The sequence below is a fragment of the Portunus trituberculatus genome, chromosome 41, assembly GCF_017591435.1.
Source record: "Portunus trituberculatus isolate SZX2019 chromosome 41, ASM1759143v1, whole genome shotgun sequence".
Classification (NCBI taxonomy): domain Eukaryota; kingdom Metazoa; phylum Arthropoda; class Malacostraca; order Decapoda; family Portunidae; genus Portunus; species Portunus trituberculatus.
The window spans coordinates 36,918,981-36,939,991 of NC_059295.1; the positions used below are offsets into that span (position 1 = coordinate 36,918,981).

The following is a 21,011-nucleotide window of genomic DNA, read 5'->3' on the forward strand; positions in this document are numbered from 1 at the left end:
TCCTGTGTGTGTGTAATTCACCACGGTCGTCTACTGGTCACCGAGCCAGCCTTCCCCATTAAGGAGCGAGCTCAGAGCTCATAGACCGATCTTCGGGTAGGACTGAGACCACAACACACATCACACACCGGGAAAGCGAGGTCTTAATCTCTCAAGTTACATCCCGCACCTACTTGCTGCTAAGTGAACAGGGGCTACACATTAAGCAGCTTGCCCATATGCCTCGTCGCGCCCGGAACTCGAACCCGGACCTCTTCGGTTGAGCTGAGTGTTTTAACCACTTCACTACGCGGTGTGTGTGTGCGCGCTCCTTCCTCCTCCCCAAATATTTTGACGTCTACGTCATCCCATGAAGGATGACTAGAATAAAAAATGTCAATAACAATTATAATTATATTGAAAAATAAATTATAATAACAACAATGATAATAATAACAATAATAATAATAATAATAATAATAATAATAATAATAATAATAATAATAATAATAATAATAATGATAAATAAATTTCTAGTTTTGGCATTGTAACAGCAATAATCATTTATCATCATTATTAATACTGCTATTGTTATTATTATTATTATTACTACTATTATTATTATTAACAATAGTAACAATGAGAATAATAATAATAATAATAATAATAATAATAATAATAATAGTAACAATAATAATAATAATAATAATGGTATAATCTACCTCTGTACATACTTACCAAAACAATATCCCTAGGACAGTTGCTGTCTCTTAGTAAAAAAACAAAGCACAAAGGAAATAGAGGTGATTCACAGCTCTGGGTCAGTGTCCCTGTGGAGGAAGTAGTGCTGTGTGGAGACAAGGTAAGGAGGTGCACACACACACACACACACACACACACACACACACACACACACACACACACATCTTGGGAAGGAGGCAGGGTGAAAAGCCTTTATGAGTTTAGCTAATGACTATTATAATTACTTTGTGGTGTGATTCATCATTCATTTGCTGATAAAAGCTAAATCGCATTTCTTGGATCTCAAGTTGAAATTTGTCACTCACCAATGAAGTCCTGCATTAATTAATACAAGAAAATATACCTATTGCTATCATAAATAAGCTACTTATAAAATGATGACAAATGAAACCTATATATGCTAATAGATGGTATGGATAATGACAGATTAAAAACTAATCCATAAGGCCATAATCAATCATAACCTATGACAATTGCAGTTCAGTGAGATGATAAATTCAGTCACAGAAATCAATCATATATGTAACAGATATTGTGCATCTAAATATCACATGTATCATTATCAACCAAACTGCTTGGTAAAACCACATTAGTTTGAATTCCCAATTAGTCAAGCACAAATATCTTCGAACAGTAATGTTGTTTTTTTGCACTAATATTAAACCACCAGTCAATTTATATTAAAAAATCATCAAATGCAAAGTTGGAGGATTTTTGTATGCAGCCTGAAGCTTAGAATCACAAGTTCTTTCTTTTCCACTTCCTTTTTAATTAATATAGTATATCCATACCTTATAATGTTAATATTCAAGAAATTTACTGAGAAATGAAAACTCATTGAGCCTTGAACCACCTTAATAACACATTCTATCCTTAGACAGTACTATGTAGATAGGTACATGAGTTCTGAAACTCATGGATGGCTAGGATGTGATGTCATACAACATTAAAGGCAATCTTAACTTATTCATTACTTGGGATGATAAAATCAATAAGGTCAAACATATGCTGATTATTAAACTGTGAAAATATAACTTTCTTTATAAAACAACATAGGCCAAGAAGGTACAACCTCTGGTAACATACTAAGGAAAATTTATATGCATCATATCCTAAATTATGAAATATAATCTCTTTCTGCCTTTTAGGAGAAAAAACAAAAAGCAGTAAATAAAAAACATAACTAAGTATACTCCCGAATAAAATTACCTTCCTACACATGTAATTAACAAATTTATGAGGTTATCCATTAAAAAATCACACTAGTTTATTCATAATTTTTTTACTCTGATTAGTTAAAATAATTCTCACTCTGAGAAATAGAAAAGTGTTATCTCTCTTGCTTACATCTATCCATCAATACTTTAAAAAGTAACTGCACAAGAATGCTTGGTTAAAAAAAAATGAGAAAGAGAGAGAGAGAGAGAGAGAGAGAGAGAGAGAGAGAGAGAGAGAGAGAGAGAGAGAGAGAGAGAGAGAGAGAGAGAGAGAGAGAGAGAGAGAGAGAGAGAGAGAGAGAGAGAGAGAGAGAGAATTTTGTGATGCATTGCATTATGCCTTTCATTTCTCACATCACCACATGCCACACTTCTCCTCCAGTTCTGCTCCACTAATCATAACTGTGACTTGTTCCTCCTGCTTATCAGGTCAGGATTTATCACAATACATTATGAAGTTGTTATTGTAGTATATAACAAAAATAAATACATATATAAAATAAAATAAACAAAATCTTTAAGTTATCAAAACAATTTATCAAAGCAATGCAGCTAAAAGAAGCAAGATATGAATACCACAACACATGCTGCAAGGGAATACTAAACACAACCTAGGAACAAAGAAGAGCTTAAGCAACTCTGGCACCATTTTGAAGGGAATACAAAAAAAGAGGGACCAGCCTGACAAAAATAACTTTCTGATAATCACCAGGTCCTCCAGGTTTATTGAAAAAAATCTGTATGAGTAGAAAAGAAAAGTTCCTTAAAGCACAAAGAAATCAATATCATGGATCAGAAAACCATCTTGAAAAGAATTGAAAACTTTAACAAGCCATATTATTTCAAAACAAGATCTCCTTCATTTTTAAAGTAATTATTTTCAATGTAGCAAAGACTTAGTAAAATAAAATAAAAAATTTACATATTAAAGAGCAATAATGACAAATTTGATATTTTTTTCTAGAAAATTAAGAAAAATACTAAAAATAAAATTAATCACTGATGAAAGGAACAATAACTTCATAGTATTTTTTGTAACTGTGGAGACTTGTTGGTCCCTATTCTCACATGAAGGAGATAAATGTGCAATAAAAGCTGTAAGAGATAGACTTTAAGTATACAGTGGTGGAATGGGGGAATCAGCAGAGGTACCATAAGTGTAGGAGAATAGAGACTTTTAAATCATAGGTCTTAATTTAAGTTAGTATAAAAAATTTTGTGAAATAGCATATTTGTAATTATATTACAGGTTTTCATTTATTTTCTTTGGTCTGGTGGTACTTAGCAATACTGTACATCAATTATTTTCAGGATGAATTTTCTGCAAATAACACTAACAATAAAAGCTTTAAGTTGTCTCTATCATTTGTTAACAACCTCAGTCATGTTGAACTTCTCTGTATATATATATATATATATATATATATATATATATATATATATATATATATATATATATATATATATATATATATATATATATATATATATACGAGGGAGAGTCAAAAATTATCCGCACTTTCGCCATAACATGTCTTCAGTATTGCCACGCTGCGTTCTGCACATGCGTGCTTATAGTTGATACTACTGTGGTCATGTGATCAAAGTTTGAGCCTGATCGCGCCATTTTGCTTTCTGTTTTTACTGTGTAAACATGGCCGCTCCACTAGCAGTATGCACCAAGGAAGAACAAAGAGCAGTGACCCGATATCTCTGGTCAGAAGGAGTGTCAGGGGCTGAAATTCATCGGAGGCTTTTAGCACAATACGGGGACAGTGCACTACCACGTAGAAGTGTGTATGAGTGGATTGAGAAGTTTAAAAGTGGCCGGACGAGCGTGACGCATGAAGAGGAGCAGGACGCCCGTCAACCTCCACCACTGATGAGAAGATTCAGCAAGCTCGAGAGATGGTAATGGCGAACCGGCGAGTTATCATTGATGAGGTAGCTTGTTCTCTGCAGATTAGTCATGGTTCTGCCTTTCAAATCATCCACGATGAGCTCGGCTTCCATAAAGTCTGTGCGAGATGGGTGCCAAGGGAGCTTACTGCAGAGCACAAACGCAAACGTCTTGAGGTCTGCCAACGTTTACTCGATCGCTACAACAATGATGGCGAGAGATTTTTGAGCAGAATAGTCACAGGCGATGAAACGTGGGTCCATCATTATGAGCCAGAATCCAAAAGACAGAGTATGGAGTGGAAACATCCTGGCTCGCCAGCGACGAAGAAATTCAAGACTCAGGCTTCTGCGAGAAAGGTGATGCTAACCCTTTTTTGGGACTCAAAGGACCTATACTGGAAGACTACCTGGAAAAGGGGTGCACGATCAACAGTGCAAGGTACAGTGCTTTGCTGGCCAACAAACTGAAGCCAGCAATTCGCACCAAACGCCGAAGCCTATTGTCGAAGAAAGTTTTGTTGTTGCATGACAATGCACGCCCACACACGGCCGCCCATTAACCAATTGGGTTTTGAGGTGCTTGAACACCCTGCCTACAGCCCAGATCTCGCCCCTTCCGACTACCATATCTTTGGACTGCTCAAAGATGGTTTACGAGGTCGGCAATTTCCTACGGGATGAAGATGTGAAAGAAGCGGTGCATAAATGGTTGCATGACCAACCCCAAACCTTCTTCTCGGAGGGAATACGCAAGCTTGTGGACCGCTGGACCAAGTGCATCGAAAAACAAGGAGACTATATAGAAAAATGATGTACTTGCTTATCCCCTGGTTTTGTGTAAATACATTAAAAAACCAAGAGTGCATATAATTTTTTACTCCCCCCTCGTATATATATATATATATATATATATATATATATATATATATATATATATATATATATATATATATATATATATATATATATATATGTATATATATCCCAAGAAATCATGCTGTAATTATGCTACCTAAATCATTACTTGTCTCAAAACTTAAACCAGTAGTTTCTATTCCAGTTATCAAAATTGGACTGCTGCAAATTCCTCTATTGTCCACTCCAGACCATAGAATTGTCCAAACATATTACAGATTGGACTCAAGTGAAACCAATAAAGATAAACCTCCCAAAGAAACCCAGACAAGAAGATAGTCTATACAATACAGCTGTTAACATATCTACAAAAGGGTTCTAAATTATTTTTGTCCAAGTATTCTCTTAACAGCATAATAGAAGCTCAAGAGTATTGTTGCAATATATGAGTAATGGGCCTCTGCTACCTGGTCAATAACTGGACCACCAATCCCTTCTTTGTACTAGTGTCCAGTTTTTCTTATTTCAGTTTGAGGCAATTTCAATTCATGAAGTGACTAGGTAACTGTTATCATGTATCTTGTAAATACTACATCTAGCTTTTGGTACATGAGATGAAATTATCAGAATACAATATACAATAAAAACAAGTCAACTCACTAATAGATATGGCCATTTGAAGATGTAAATGAGAGTAGTACTTAATCATACAACACTCAGCCCTTAAAACAACAGATTAATGTAGATTCCATGTTCTGTTCTTTGCAAATGTCCATCATTTGCAAATATACATTGAGAAAATAACTTTTACTGTTTGTAACACTTTCTTTACTATGTGGCAATAAATAATCAACAGGGAACACTAAGAAAAACAAAATAAATAGTGACTTGTAAAGAAGTGGTTTCTGTCTCCATTTCCATGTACTTGTAATGCACATCTTTATAATAAATAGCAGCATATTTTTTTTCAACTTTCTTCTCCCTTTGTTTATTTCTTGATCCCACATCCCTCACAAAATTTGGCCACTATCACTTCTGATTCCATTTTTTCAGTAATTCCAGTTAGTGTATGACATAAAGAATCTGGAACTACTCCCTTTTCTCAACTTTCTTATCTCTAGTATCTATTGTGAGACATGCCTTAAATAAAAAGTGAGCACCAATAACAAAAGTATAGTTATTAAACAAAAATGATGAGCCTAAACAGATTGTGAGCTCAAGTTGCCTTAGTGCTGGTCTTGCACTTCTAACTGTCAGATGATTCTTGCAAAGAGTGGACATTCATTCAAATAGTTTAGAAACATTTTATATAAAGGAATCTGTTCCCTTCTTCATAAACACATTGTTTAAAGGTTTATTATTTCAATGGATATCATTCCCAGGATATTTTTTTTTTTTTACGTTACTTAGCTAAAGCTAAATGCAACTTTTAAAGTTTTGTAAAGTATAAGGAGTATCTGTTATGAGAATTATCAAAGTTCATCTCCAATGAGTGCATATGGCCGCTGTGGTACAGTGGATCCGTGCATGCTTTGGGATCTGAGGGGTCTCCAAGCGTACGGGTTCAAATCCTGTCTACGGTCTGAGTGTAGGTTGGGCTTCCTCACTCAGGGCAACGGTTTCCTAGCGGGTGGGCTTTGAAATAGGAGGTACCCTTAATAAGTATCCCCTTTAGCCCATAAATTCCTGTGAAAAGCCCACATGGTATGAAAAAAAAAATATATATATATATATATATATCTTTTGATAGTAAGTTCACAGGCAATGCATCAAGTAAATAGTGATAAAAGCTGTCATGGAAAAATAAAAATGATGGTCTACGAAATAAAGGATGCTTTAGACTTAGCAACCATCTTTGAAAACATAGAAGAATTATTTGCAAGAAGTGTTCTAGGTGTATCAAACTCCATCACCTTTCCATCATCCAACACCATCACCCGTGAACACAACATCACTGTATTGAGTCTGAAAGAGGAAATACAATGTATTACAACTCATTCACATAAAGGTATGTAGATTTGACCATGAATTTTTTTGTTGTATAGGCAAAACTTTAATTTTCCAATAAGTTATGAGGTTGGCATACTAAAGATCATTGTGCAAGCACTACTGAAGAACCCAACTAGTTGTACTGCAGAGGATTTCTTGTATATATATATATATATATATATATATATATATATATATATATATATATATATATATATATATATATATATATATATATAGTTAGATAGATAGATAGATAGATAGATAGATAGATATATATATATATATATATATATATATATATATATATATATATATATATATATAGATAGATAGATAGATAGATAGATAGATAGATAGATAGATAGATAGATAGATAGATAGATAGATAGATAGATAGATAGATAGATAGATAGATAGATAGATAGATAGATATATATATATATATATATATATATATATATATATATATATATATATATATATATATATATATATATATATATATATATCATAGGATGTATGATGTGGAGTGTAAAGGAACATAATTTCAATGATGTTTCAGAGTATATATTAGATGAGAACAGATGAGAGTGAAAACTGCAGTATGAAAAAGGATTAGATTATCAGAGAAGCTAGTGGAGGAAATTTTTACTATTAAATTTCAGAAAGCTTTAAGGAACAAGTATCAATGTAATCTGAGCACATAATTAGATAAGCATGATGAATTACCTATGTGCAATTGTGATCATGGTGCATGATTTAAATGCATTCTTCAGAGTCTTCTGAATCTTGATATCAGTTTCTGCATCTATTGCAGCAGTAGCTTCATCAAGAAACAATATCTGAAAAAAAAAAAAAAAAAACTTTTGCACTAGCAACTTCCAGGTTCAAAGTCAGCCTTTGTCACCTGATGGTAATTCACATGATTATAGTTTTTGTGTACATTGTCAGTCATGTTAACTTTTGGTTTGTATTTACTAGCATTCTATATGAAAAAAATTTACCTTGGAATTTCTCAGAAGTACTCGAGCCATGCAAAGCAATTGGCGCTCTCCAACCGAAAAGTTTTCCCCATTTTCCACAACACAGGAAGATAATCCTAAGTTAAGGCAGCTGATCCGGTCCTTCATGTACGTCTGCTCCAATGCTGACCATATTTCCTCATCTGAATGCCTCTCAAATGGATCTAAGTTATATCTGTTAAGGAAGATTTTGAGGAAGATTTATTTTCAACTTTGGAATAATAATTTCATTTTGTTTTCTTTTTACAAAAAAATACTGCAAAATCCTGTTAATGAAGGTTACATAGAAACAAATTCATGCCAAACTACTGAATATGGTGACATGAAAAACTGCTGCCTCTACACCAAGTATACAAGTCTATGCATGAGATATGTGCTTGCCTTAGTTGGATCTTTCAAAACTGACATGCAGTAATGTCATGTACAGCTGCTCCATACTTATTGTAATAGGCATATATCATTGGCCAGAATTTTAGCTCACAATATGACAGATGTCACATTTGTTAGAAATATACAAAGGAAAACAGCTTCATTAAATATGGATGCCAACTGTACCTCCCCTGTAGCTCAAGAAAAACTGTTTGAAGAAAGCTATCTTCTCTACAAGTAAGAATTCCCAATACCTACAAATCTATTTCCTAGAATACTGAACAATTCAATGCCATAGCGTCACCTGACTGTTCCAATGAAAAGTACTGGGTCCTGAGGAATGATAGAGAGTCGAGAACGAAGATCCTCAAGTCCTACTGTTGATATGTCAATGCCATCAATTCGGATGGAGCCTGCTGTTAGTTCAACCAGCCTGAAGAGAGCTGTTCCCAAGGAGGATTTACCAGAGCCTGTCCTGCCAACTACACCTGTAACAACAAATGTGTAGTGGGTGGTAACAACAAACTGTAAATATAAAAGCTGATTATCCTTGAATATAGCTCAGTGAAAACTATGAACATGGATACGGGAATGCTGCACAAAATAAGAAGAATGAAATTGATAGTAGTAGTAGTAGTAGTAGTAGTAGTAGTAGTAGTAGTAGTGTGGTGGTGGTGGTAGTAGTAGTAGTAGTAGTAGTAGTAGTAGTAGTAGTAGTAGTAGTAGTAGTAGTAGTAGTAGTAGTAGTAGTAGTAGTAGTAGTAGTAGTAGTAGTAGTAGTAGTAGTAATGTAGTAAAATTGTCTAGAAATTAATTATCCAGAAAACAATTTGAGCAGTCAAAAATATTTGATACCAATAATTATAGTTCTTAATATCAAACACAGTCATCAAGATTCACATCACAGGGTGTGAAACAGATTACAAGTTAAAATATGATAAGGATAAAAGAGTTACATAATACAGAATAAGAAAGCTATTTTAGGAAAAGCTGCAAATAACTCTTCAGAAGAAATTAGCACATCAAATATAATGAAGATAGTACAGAAGCAACAAATTTACAAACCAATTTTCTCCATGGAGTCAATGTGAAATGAGATGCTCTTTAGAACAAGAGGTGTTTCTGGTCGGTACTTCATCTGCACTTTCTTAAAGCTAATGCGTCCATATTTAGGCCAAAGGGGATCTGGCCGCTTGGACTCTATGATGGACGGTGCTTCAGACACTAGGACCTGAGGAAACAAAAGCAGAATACTGTATCAGACAAAAGTACATGGTAAGAGGAATACATTATCCTATGTATATGGAGTCTAACAATTCACCTATGAACTCCTTCAAGTATGTATTTGCTTGTATCCATATGCAATCTAGTACTCTCCTATCTCCTCCCTTTCTTAAGTTCTTTAATGTTGTTGTTTCACTGAAGACTCTGTCTTTCTCATGGAGCTATGGCACGCATCATAATTGAAAAATGCATATAATTTAATTAATCTCTTTCTTGAGATGAACAAAACATTAAAGGATCTGTGGTATAAATTACCCTATTTGTTGTCCTTCCTAATATCATACAAACATCACAATTACCTTTGAACAATTGTCGAGTCGTTGGACTGATGTGAATCTTGCCTCAGTTTCAGTGCTGAGTCTTACAGTATATTGAAAAATACCACTGAGCTGTGTTGCATATGCCAAGGCCAGGCCTGCAAATGAAGGATCCACTAATCCTCGAAGAAACAATGCTAGCATTGCTGTGCTAGAAGTCACACATACTGAAAAAATAAGATTTACCCAAATTTAGAATTTAAAAAAGGACTTTTGATCAAAAAGAAATCATTTTTATTCTACATGAAAATTAATTAATTTGATATATACCTATAAGAACTCCTCATAAAGATTGCAATCTATTGTATGGAAGCCTTAGTGATCATCTTGGCCTGATTGAGAACAAACTGAATTTGTGTTTGTGATGAGTGTTCTATCATATTTAATCACTGGTAATTGCATTTCCAGGCCAAATTATCTTCAAATAAATTTCTCAGTATTTACTACATGATAATCCAAAAAGCAAGACATCATATTATGGCCAGATAAGCAAGATCAAGGGTATCAGCAGTAAAACGATAAACTAGACACACTTTAACTAGTACTTTTTTAGCAGATCTAAGAATTTAATGCTTAAATTAAGGCAAACTAAAGCTCTGCAGTGTCTTCATGGATGCAAAAAATGTAGCAAATTGGCATGAAACTATCACAAAGTATTCCTGAATACAACAAAACAACTAGTATAATGACACAAAACTCTGAAGGAGATATTCTGGTTTTCAGATACATACAAACATCTTAAGAATTGTAAGTACATCAAGTATAGTGTCATATGCTACTTGTCTGCTTTGTACTGTATTCAGGAAAACCATAGAGCAGCAAAGATTGTCTCTAGTCTAAAGACTTCTATAATATTTCCAGTGTTGTAACTCTGGGGACCAGGATCAAAACCTGTAATACTCAATCTTCTCGAAAAAATGAAACTGAAAGTAAAAACTATTGAAACAAATACAGCCATAACTTAGAGGAATGAGTAGTTTATAGTTAATACTATAATACAATACAGTGATTTTGTGTTTGGTATCAAAACAGTCTTATTAGTCACAATACAATGGTCAGTATCATCTCATATAAGAAATGAGATCTGGCTATGGTTGAAGATTGTCAGAAATACGCTCTTATTTATTATCAGACAAGTTACTAAAATGCATGGTATCACTATTATATCCATCTTATCTTACAAAAATGAAGGCACTTATATTTACAGCAAAGATCAATCCAATACATCACTTCAAATTAGATACCACTTACATGCCAGCAAATCCAGTCTCACTGCCAACCATCGCATTGCACAGTTGAAGAGGTAAATGGCACAACTGTTTTCATCAAAGAAGACTGAAAACCTGCAAAGCAGTAAAACAAGTTGTTACCAAGTACAAACAAATAATGAGCTATAAATTAGAAATCAAAACTAAACAGAAAGAAATGTCTATGCATGGATACAAAAACAATTCACTACAGATCTTAGAAAGGACTTTTAGATACAATAATCTTGCTCTCTTAACATAAGCTCAAAAATCTGTTTCCATTCACTGTACAGAATATTTTATTACAGACCAGTCAGTAAAACTTCAAATCAGACCTTCATTCTATTGATTTCACACTTAATAAGAAAAATAAAATGGTGTTATGCTGCCAGACTGCATGAAGGAACATGTAAAAACAAAGATTATGGCTGTGGTGTTTTCAATATTAATTTTTTGTTCCTCAACATGCTCACTGTTTGCATTCTTATCTGTGAGCAAAACAGACCATCTTGATGCTTTTACATTAGTTTCAATAAATTTGAAAATAAGTTTATAGCGAAGATAAATTATCTTAACTGTAAAAGCTGCACAGAATTTATCTTTTTTTTTTTTTCAAAATATGTTGTCTGTATATCAAATTCATATCTGACATCAGATGTAAAATGAGTTATTATACACTGCACTGGTTCTGCATCAAAAGTGCAAAAATTAGTCTGTCAAGGAAACAAAACTGATTAATACCATGTAAAACAACTTACTTCTTGAAGAACAGGGGTTGTTTATCATATGCATTAATGGTGGCCAGTCCATTAACCGTTGTACTTATGTGACTGTACAATGGTGATCTTGATATATTTTCTAATCTTTTGAAATCCCGGATTCCAACCCTGAAGGACAGAAACAACACACAAAAAAAGGCATTACACCTCCATGATCATGATGCCTACCTAAACCAAGAATGTTTAAAAAATGCACTGAATACTCTGATGGACTGAGTGCATTTTTCTCATCTCTGTACAGTATAATATTTTTTTTCAAAGACTTTTCATAATGGCAAGATTTCTGGAAGGAAGCACTAATATCAGTCTGTCTACTTATCTACTTTTCTGTATGTGTGGCATCTATGCTGAATACTAAGATTAAAAAGAAAACTTATTGGCACAAAATATTCCACTGAACAAATAAAACAAATAATGGCAGGTTTTAATTATTTTTCTTAAATTGTACTGATTCCCCTATGCAGTAGCCCTGTGATGTTATAAGGGACTTATATGCCCATCTGATCTTTCCTTCTTACATAAACAATGGCCCTAAGAAAATTTAGTACTTTTCTGAGAAGGAAGGCTTTTTATTTTCAAGACAACTATTTAAAAACTAACAAAATTTATGAATAAACAAATCTGTAAATATTACAATGATGACAAATAAGAAGATTAAAAGAAATGAATGGACATAGAAATATTTTCAGAAATTAGAGCCCTGGTAAAATTTTTGTTTCCATAAATTCCATTTTAGCTGTATGTTTTATGTGGTGGCCCTACGATGATGGATAAGATGTTTTAGACCACATTTTTCTTTTACATTTTTTTTTTTTTTTTAGGTCTAGCTTTGAGCAAAACATATAACAGTTTACAAGATTAAACAAGCTTTCAACACAACTTAACAAAAAAAAAGATTATAAAAAAAATCAATGTCCATAAAGCAAAAAAAAAATGTCTGAACTAATAAAAGATTTTCACTTCTAGAGAATCCAAAATTTGTTTTCTAGCCCCTTATATGTCAGAAGAGACTTTAAAGCCTGCAAATATTTTTGTTTTCATCTGGGGAACATCTATATACAACTGCACATTTTTAAAAATATACATAAGAAAATAATAAGAAATAAATATATAAAAATTGTTTACTGTTTGGAACTTGAATTAGACAAAAATGTAGGTTACAGGTAAAGGACATTTTTCAAAATCAGAATTGGTTACATACTAGTCTTCTGAAGTTGGAATTACCTTTTATGTCTGTAAGTATATTCTATATCAAACAGACGCTTTTTCAACCCTTTAACATTCTATAATATAACCCATATACTGGCTAAATGGTCCACAATTCTTACCTATCTAGTATGTAACATACTTCCTCTAAATTCAAGGATGCTTAAAACATATTCTTACTTTTTTGCCATGCACAGATGCCACAGGAAAATCATGGTTGATGCATTCCCTGTCATTTCTTAAACTACACTGCATACCACAAATTCTTCCCCATATGCTCGATGATCCTCATATCTTTTCTTATTTATTGTCCAGAGAAAGAAACTGGCCACTACTGCCTCTACACCAAAACTTTATCTATAACTACCAACCTATTGATCTTTCAAATTATTCACATACCTAAGAAACTTGATAAATACACACAGATAACTGGACTGAGACTGAAAATTTATAATGTACACAGATGGGTAACCTGACATATAAAGTAATTAAATGAAATTATTCAACTTATCAAAGTCTGTAATTCTAACTTTATAAATCTCTTGGAAATTATGAGGTCATAGGAAAAGGCTGAGCTTCTCATCAAACAGTGTCCATAATGCAAGTCTTTGGATGGCAGTATATCAGTCCTTATATGCAGTTAGTGTTCAAATCTCAACACTAGCAAGATGAGATAATAAAGATTCATGCCAATATCATATAAGTAGTTAATACTCACATACAAGCCAAATTACAGCTGCATGCACACTTAACACATGAAACATTAGGATGCATACCAAATGATGATCTTTATGTAAGAAATAAAAAAATATATACAGTACATATCTAAGCAGCTCCACAACCGAGTCATAAAAGTACAGTAGCCAATGCAAAGCTCACTTTTCTAAAATATATCCAACAGCTTCCATGATGCAAATCATCAACATAACCACAGTCACATATAACCTTTGACATGAAATACAAATACTTCACTGGTTCTGAACTGAGAACAAAGCAGCTGCTTCTCCATAAAAATATAGTGTAGCATCTTGAAAAAGAAATTTAACAAATAAATGAAGTGAAAAAGGAAACCAAAAGAAGGAGAATGAAATTTTAAAAATCTTTCAAACACAGAAGAAACAAGTAACTAAGTACAAAACATCTTTTCATTAAGACAGTTCCTTTTTTGTACAGTAAGAATGTCATTACCAAATGAAGAGCTCCTCAGTCCCTGCTCTCATCCCTTTAGGTTACTTTTAACAACATGCAGGGAACACTGAGATATCTATCTTAAGTGCCATGTCCTTGAGGCAATTGTTTATCAGTGTTTGATTTAAATTTGAGTAAAAAATACATAAAGAAGAAACAAATAATGATAAAAAGTTTATCAATTAGTAAAAAGAATTAATATCAACAAACCTACCTGAAAACATTTCTGATGAACATCATAATGATTGCCAGTACAGCTAAGATTGGCAAAAAGTATGGAAAAACCAGGCACACGAAGAGCAAGGCACTGGCTATGAGGAATATGTTTTGGATGAACATCTCCAGTGTCATAGGAACTCGAACATCAACTGTAATCAAAATTATGTAGCAGCTATAGTTAACTATATCAAATATTGAAAGACAACATATGAAGAACTGTGACACACTGCATTAAATAACTTATCATCATCATTAGCCTAATTTTTAACTCAAACTTTAGTAACCCATACTCTCATTTAAGGGATGCCAAAAGTGAATATGTCCCCGAGGTTATATGTAAGCAGCCACTCACCATTAATTCAACATATCAAAACTCCTATCAGTGAAAAGTACTCATTTTAATATCAATTCAGAAAAAAAGCCTTAAGAAAATCAAAAGAAAGGCTAACAAATTGTACATTTAACTTTACCAGATCCATAAATTTGAGAAATTAAATACTAGGGGAGTAGTTTAAAATAGATGGTGCTGAAATATTAGTAACAGAAAGACTACATGAGTCATCGGTGATAGTAAATACGCAAGTAGCTTTGCTTTTATTAATGATGAATAGCAACACCAATAATAATGGTGCACTTATCCAGTTATACTTAACAATTTGTATAAAAGGACTGAGTTAGATATGTGTGGGCTTATTTCAATGACTACATTTGTCCAGTTTTTCCTACATTAGAACTGCATTCCTTGCTGTTGTCACTACTAAATATCTATCATTTCAACGGGGAAAATAAAAACAATTCTCCTTTTCTGATCTTTTTGTGTGACTTTATATCATAAACAGCCTAAAAACTGTCAGCCTGCAACTCTGTCAACTTTGACAACAAGCAGCCCAATTGTGTTTTTTCAAATTAGGTATTTTTATACATTATCAAGAAAAAAAATGAGTGGACAAAGATGCTGAAAAAATTAGGTGTGGTATGATCAGTGTCCCTTAACATAAACAAATCCTAGCCTTGCTCTACCCATGGCTGTCAGCCATAACCTTCTCCTATTATTGTGTTTCTTTTCATTAGATACACTGACATTCTTTGTGTTTCTCAATAGTATATGAGCTTCATTCCTCTACAACACTGCAAACTGGAAAGATTCATATTCTCCCCACTTTGCTTGAATGCATTAAGGGGAAAAAAAAGTATGTACTATTAAAAAAGCATGTAAGAAACTAGCAGTAAAGCTGAACAAGAAGCTAACAATCACAACAGTAAAAACATCCTATATGATTGCAGTAATAAGACAAAGGTAGCGGCCAAGTCACAGAGGCAAGGTGAAGAACAACCAAAACTGAGATGTCGACAACACACTTTGTCATGTCAGTAAACAAGGCCATATTTTCATTTTCAAGATTTCCTTACATCATATTTGGGTTGAAAAGAATGACAATACATTTGCCTATAATACAGTAGTGTAAATCTTCAGAGGTACAAGTGAAGGATATTTCAAAATCAAATCAATGGGAGGCCTCACATTCCCATACAAAATAAAGGGAAATTTTTTTCTTTAGACATTTTTATGAAAAGGTGTGTCTCATATGCTGTCAAATATGGTAAATGCAAAAGCAATTAGATGAAATGAAAATAAAAAAAAATGACAATCTTCTCATGGGCAGTTGTGACTTTGTCTCCCAAGAGGTAAACAAGGGCAGTGATCAGTCTTCTGACTCACTTTGGCCCATACAAGTTCTGGCACGCAAGTCTTATTCCAAATCAAAGTCACATACCAAGCAAACATATACCAAGGTACCACAATATATATATATATATATATATATATATATATATATATATATATATATATATATATATATATATATATATATATATATATATATATATATATATATATATATATATATATATATATATATATATATATATATATATATATATATAAAATGGTGCTACTTCCAATATTATGAGGTAGAGAATAGCGTTCTCTCTGTACATGCAAAATGCACATATACGTATTCATGATAAAAGCAAGGAACAGGAACACACAAAATCATGCTATCAGGGACATAAGTTCACATATGGTTGTCTGCTGGTCATCTAGAAACACAGGACAGAAGAATTTTGCCATACAGCAACCCTTGCAGACCAATTGGCAGGAAGGCCAATCTAAGTTATCCAAAGAAACGAGTTACCCAAGGGATTTTTTTCCCACATTTTGCATGCCTAATACTATTAACAGTTGAAATGGCTGTGTAATGTACTCTGTAAATAGGTAATACATACATAACACACACACACACACACACACACACACACACACACACACACACACACACACACACACACACACACACACACACACACGGCCCGGTAGCTCAGTGGTTAGAGCGCTGGCTTCACAAGCCAGATGACCGGGGTTCAATTCCCCGGCCGGGTGGAGATATTTGGGTGGTCTCCTTTCACGTGTAGCCCCTGTTCACCTAGCAGTGAGTAGGTACAGGATGTAAATCGAGGAGTTGTGACCTTGTTGTCCCGGTGTGTGGTGTGTGCCTGGTCTCAGACCTATCCCAAGACACGATGTTGAGAGAGGAAAACTTAAATAGAACTACAAGATCGCATAGTAAAAACATAGCCAAGGAATATGCTTGAAGGATGTGAAGAAATATAGTTTCCCACAAAGATGTGTGGACGTGTGGAATGGTTTGAGTGAGGAGGTGGTGTCAGCGAGTGTGCATAGTTTTAAAGGAAAGTTGGATGTGTGTAGATATGGAGACGGGGCCACAGAGTATGATACCCAGGCCCTGTAAAATTACAACTAGGTGAATACAACTAGGTGAATACAACTTGGCGTCGGCGTGCGCATGGGTTGTGAGGCCGCTGTCCACGCCGTGCGTGATCACTCTGATGCGCACACTGGCTCGCCAGGCCACATCATCGTGAAGCTAGACCTCACCAACGCTTTCAACACTGTCCACAGGTCAGCAGTACTCCGTGAGGTTGTCCGCCGCTTTCCTTCTGCTGCTCCTCTAGTGTCTCAAGCCTACTCTCAGCCCTCGCCTCTCCACTTTGGCCCTACTTGCCTCTGGTCTTGCCGTGGCATGCAACAGGGCGACCCCCTGGGCCCCATACTTTTCGCTCTCGCCCTAGACACAGCAATACGACACCTCCGTTCACCTCTCAACCTCTGGTTTCTGGACGATGGCACACTAGCTGGGCCCAAAGATGTTGTTGCTGCAGACCTGCATAGTTTGATACCATCACTGCAGGACCTGGGCCTCACCTTAAATGAGAGCAAGTGTGAGGTAATCCATCTCGATGATCCAGGTAACACAAACACGCCAGACATGGGCCACGCAGTACCCATAGTGGATAGCGTCGCCGACAAGGCCGCCAATCCCGGCCCCAGCAACGTCGCTGAGACCCTCGCCAACAACGCCGAGAACCCTGGCCCTAACACGGACGATCCCCTTCCCACTGCCCTCCGCACATCACTCACACGTCTGTCTATACTGGGCTCCCCTATCCACGCCCATAGCAGTGACGAGGCCCTTGGAAAAATAAAAAACACAACAAGACTCCTTATTGACAGAACATCCAACATTGGCAGCCACACTGCCCTCTTTTTCTTGTCGAGGTACGCAGCGGTACCGAGGGCCACATACCTACTACGCTCAGCACCTGTCCATGCAGCAAGCGAATCATTATGAGAGATCGACGAGTTGATGCGGCATGCAATATCTCAGTGCTGCAACGTCCAGCTTGACAGCGATTCTTCTTGGACACAAGCCTCCTTGCCACTCCGTTACAGGAGCTTGGGTGTGAGACGGTTGATAGATGTAGCACTGCCAGCTTACATCGCTTCATTAGAGGCCTCCAGGGACCTGGTCTGTACCATCAACCGCCGCCCCAATGGCGACAGACTGGATCGCTTGGACTCTGCTGTAGCGATTTTTCGTAACACCCAGTGCCCAGACCTGAACGCAGAGCTGGGGCTTTGGCAAAGGACCCTTGACGGTGCAGCCTCACAACACCGCCTTGATGACCTCCTCAGCCATGCTAACCAGGTCGACCGCGCTCGGCTCCTCGCTGCCACAGCACCGCACAGCGGAGCCTGGCTCTCTGCTATCCCCGTAGAGAGTCTCGGCCTCCTCCTCCCCGATGATGCTGTACAAATAAATGTTGCATTGAGGCTGGGCCTGCGGGCTCAACAGCCTCACCGCTGCCGCTGTGGAACCTTAACAGACGCCCTAGGCCACCACAGTTTGTCCTGCCAGTGAAATCCCGGACGCCTGCCACGCCATGCTGCTCTCAACGACGTGGTGTACCGCGCCATGGCTGCCGCTGGGATAGTGGCCACCCTTGAACCCCGAGGCCTGGATCGTGGGGACGGACGCCGCCCAGACGGCATTACAGTCTTTCCCTTCAGACGAGGCAAGATGTTGATGTGGGATGCCACCTGCGTAAACACCTTCTGCAGCACCCACATTAATGACTGTGCCTTGGCTGCTGGGGCAGCGGCTCGCGCCGCCGAACATCGCAAGCGCCATCGCTACAAGGACCTGGCCCGGAGGTATGATTTCTCACTGCTTGCTGTGGAGACTAGCGGTGTGCTTGGGCCAGACTTCAGTGACTTACTGGATGATATTGGTAGAAGAATCACCCAACGCAGCGGGAGCCTCGAGACAGGTTGGCTGCGGCAACGCATCAGCCTTGCCGTAGCGCGGGGCAACGCAGCTGCCATCTGCGGGCCCCATTAGTTGCCGAAAGGCCCACTATGAATCATGTTTTGTACCCATATGTATAAATAGTAGTTGTTTTGCCTGAGTGAATGCCTATGTATGTGCTTGTACGCATGCCAGTATGAAAGTAGGGAAGAAAAAAAAAAAAAAAAAAAAAAAAAAAAACACACACACACACACAGCGAAGGAGAGACGAGACATACAGGAGTGGTAGATTGAATTATAGAAAGATGGACACGGAAAGTTTGAAAAATTATTTCAGAAAATTAGATTGGGAGGAGATGTTACAAATCAGAGAAGTGCAAAAAAAATATGAGATTTTTATGAAATATTATAAAGAAGGAGTTATGAAATTTGTACCAAAGTATAAACCGAGAGAGGAAAGAAGAAAGGATTGGTTTAATCCAACTTGTGTTAAGGCTAAGGAAAAGAGAGATGTGGCTTGGAAAAGATGGAAAAAGAGCAGGAATATACTAAATAAGGAGAATTATAGAGTGGAGAGAAATGAGTATGTGAGGGTAAGGAGGGAGGAAGAAAGAAAATTTGAAAAAGATATTGTAGACAAGAGTAAGGAACATCCAAAATTGTTTTACAGGTTCATAAATAGTAAACTTAAAAAGAGAGAGTCCATTGAAAGGTTAAAAGGAGAGCAAGGGATAGTAGATGACCCTAAGAATATAGCAGAATTGCTAAATAATAGGTTTCAGCAAGTATTTACTGAAGAAACAATGTTTGTAAAGCCTCAGAATGTACAAGGAAATGTGCACATGGATGACATTAAGTTACCTAAAAAGGAGTTATATAAAATGTTGGAGGAACTTAAAGATGATAAAGCGATGGGACCAGATGAAGTTTCAGGAAAATTATTGAAGGAGTGTAGAGAAGAATTGATTGATCCATTATATGATATTATAAGGTACTCCTGGAGGATCATAAGTTATTATCGGATCATCAATTTGGCTTTAGGAAAGGGAGGTCATGTGTAACAAATCTACTGAGCTTTTATTCAAGAGCGGTTGACAAAATACAAAAGAGAGAGGGATGGATGGACTGTGTATATTTGGATTTAAAGAAAGCTTTTGACAAGGTACCTCACATGAAACTGTTATGGAAATTAGAGATTTATGGAGGACTGAAAGGAAAAGTTTTAAAGTGGATGGAAAACTACTTGAGATGGAGGGAGATGAGAACGGTAATAAGGGATGCAAAGTCGGACTGGTTGGTGGTGGAGAGTGGAGTCCCACAAGACTCAGTGCTGGCACCAATACTTTTCCTTGTATATATTAATGACATGCCAGAGGGAGTAAACAGTTATATTAATTTGTTTGCGGATGATGCAAAGTTGTGTAGGTGTGTGAAGAGTGAAGAAGATTGTGAAATTTTACAGGCAGATCTGGATAAGATTTGGGAGTGGAGCAAGAGGTGGGAAATGGAATTTAATCTGAGCAAAAGTCATGTGATGGAGATGGGGAAGAGTGGAAGACGGCCAAGAGGGTCATATAAGATGGGTGAAGAAGTAGTGTTGAAAAAGGTGGAAAAGGAAAAGGATTTGGGAGTGATAATACAAGACCATGGGCAGTTTGAGGCTCATATTGATAAGATGTTTGGAGAAACGTATAATTTGATAAGAAATATTGGATTAGCCTTCCATTATATGGATAAAGATATGATGAAGAAATTAATTAGTACGGTAATTAGACCAAGATTGGAATATGCTGGAGTGGTTTGGTCCCCTTATAAAAAGAAGCATATAAGGAAGTTGGAGAGATTGCAGAGAATGGCAACAAAAATGGTTCCGGAATTGGCAGAAATGACCTATGAGGAGAGATTAAAAGAAATTAATTTGCTTACCTTGGAACAAAGAAGAGAAAGAGGAGATTTAATACAGGTTTATAAACTGTTGAACGGACTGGATGAAGTGGATAATG

General features: G+C 36.1%; 2 protein-coding genes across 8 annotated transcripts in view; one reads left to right on the forward strand and one right to left on the reverse strand.

The window, feature by feature from the left end:
* The first annotated feature begins 3,872 nt into the window (after window positions 1–3,872).
* Window positions 3,873–4,671, forward strand: LOC123516714 (histone-lysine N-methyltransferase SETMAR-like). The gene is made up of 2 exons (XM_045276315.1): window positions 3,873–4,299; window positions 4,460–4,671. The coding sequence occupies exons 1-2, from the start codon at window positions 3,873–3,875 to the stop codon at window positions 4,669–4,671; spliced, it is 639 nt and encodes a 212-aa protein (XP_045132250.1).
* The window catches only part of LOC123517119 (multidrug resistance-associated protein 5-like), a 124,062-nt gene continuing 107,294 nt past the window's right edge, over window positions 4,244–21,011 (reverse strand). For all 7 annotated transcript variants that reach the window (XM_045277035.1, XM_045277034.1, XM_045277030.1 and 4 more), the window contains 9 exons: window positions 14,334–14,487; window positions 11,705–11,833; window positions 10,951–11,042; window positions 9,682–9,866; window positions 9,164–9,329; window positions 8,403–8,586; window positions 7,712–7,904; window positions 7,437–7,549; window positions 4,244–6,680 (listed from right to left, as the gene is read on the reverse strand). In XM_045277035.1, coding sequence (XP_045132970.1) covers window positions 6,533–6,680; window positions 7,437–7,549; window positions 7,712–7,904; window positions 8,403–8,586; window positions 9,164–9,329; window positions 9,682–9,866; window positions 10,951–11,042; window positions 11,705–11,833; window positions 14,334–14,487 — 1,364 coding nt within the window. In that variant the 3' untranslated portion in view covers window positions 4,244–6,532. The remainder of the gene's footprint in view (window positions 6,681–7,436; window positions 7,550–7,711; window positions 7,905–8,402; window positions 8,587–9,163; window positions 9,330–9,681; window positions 9,867–10,950; window positions 11,043–11,704; window positions 11,834–14,333; window positions 14,488–21,011) is intronic.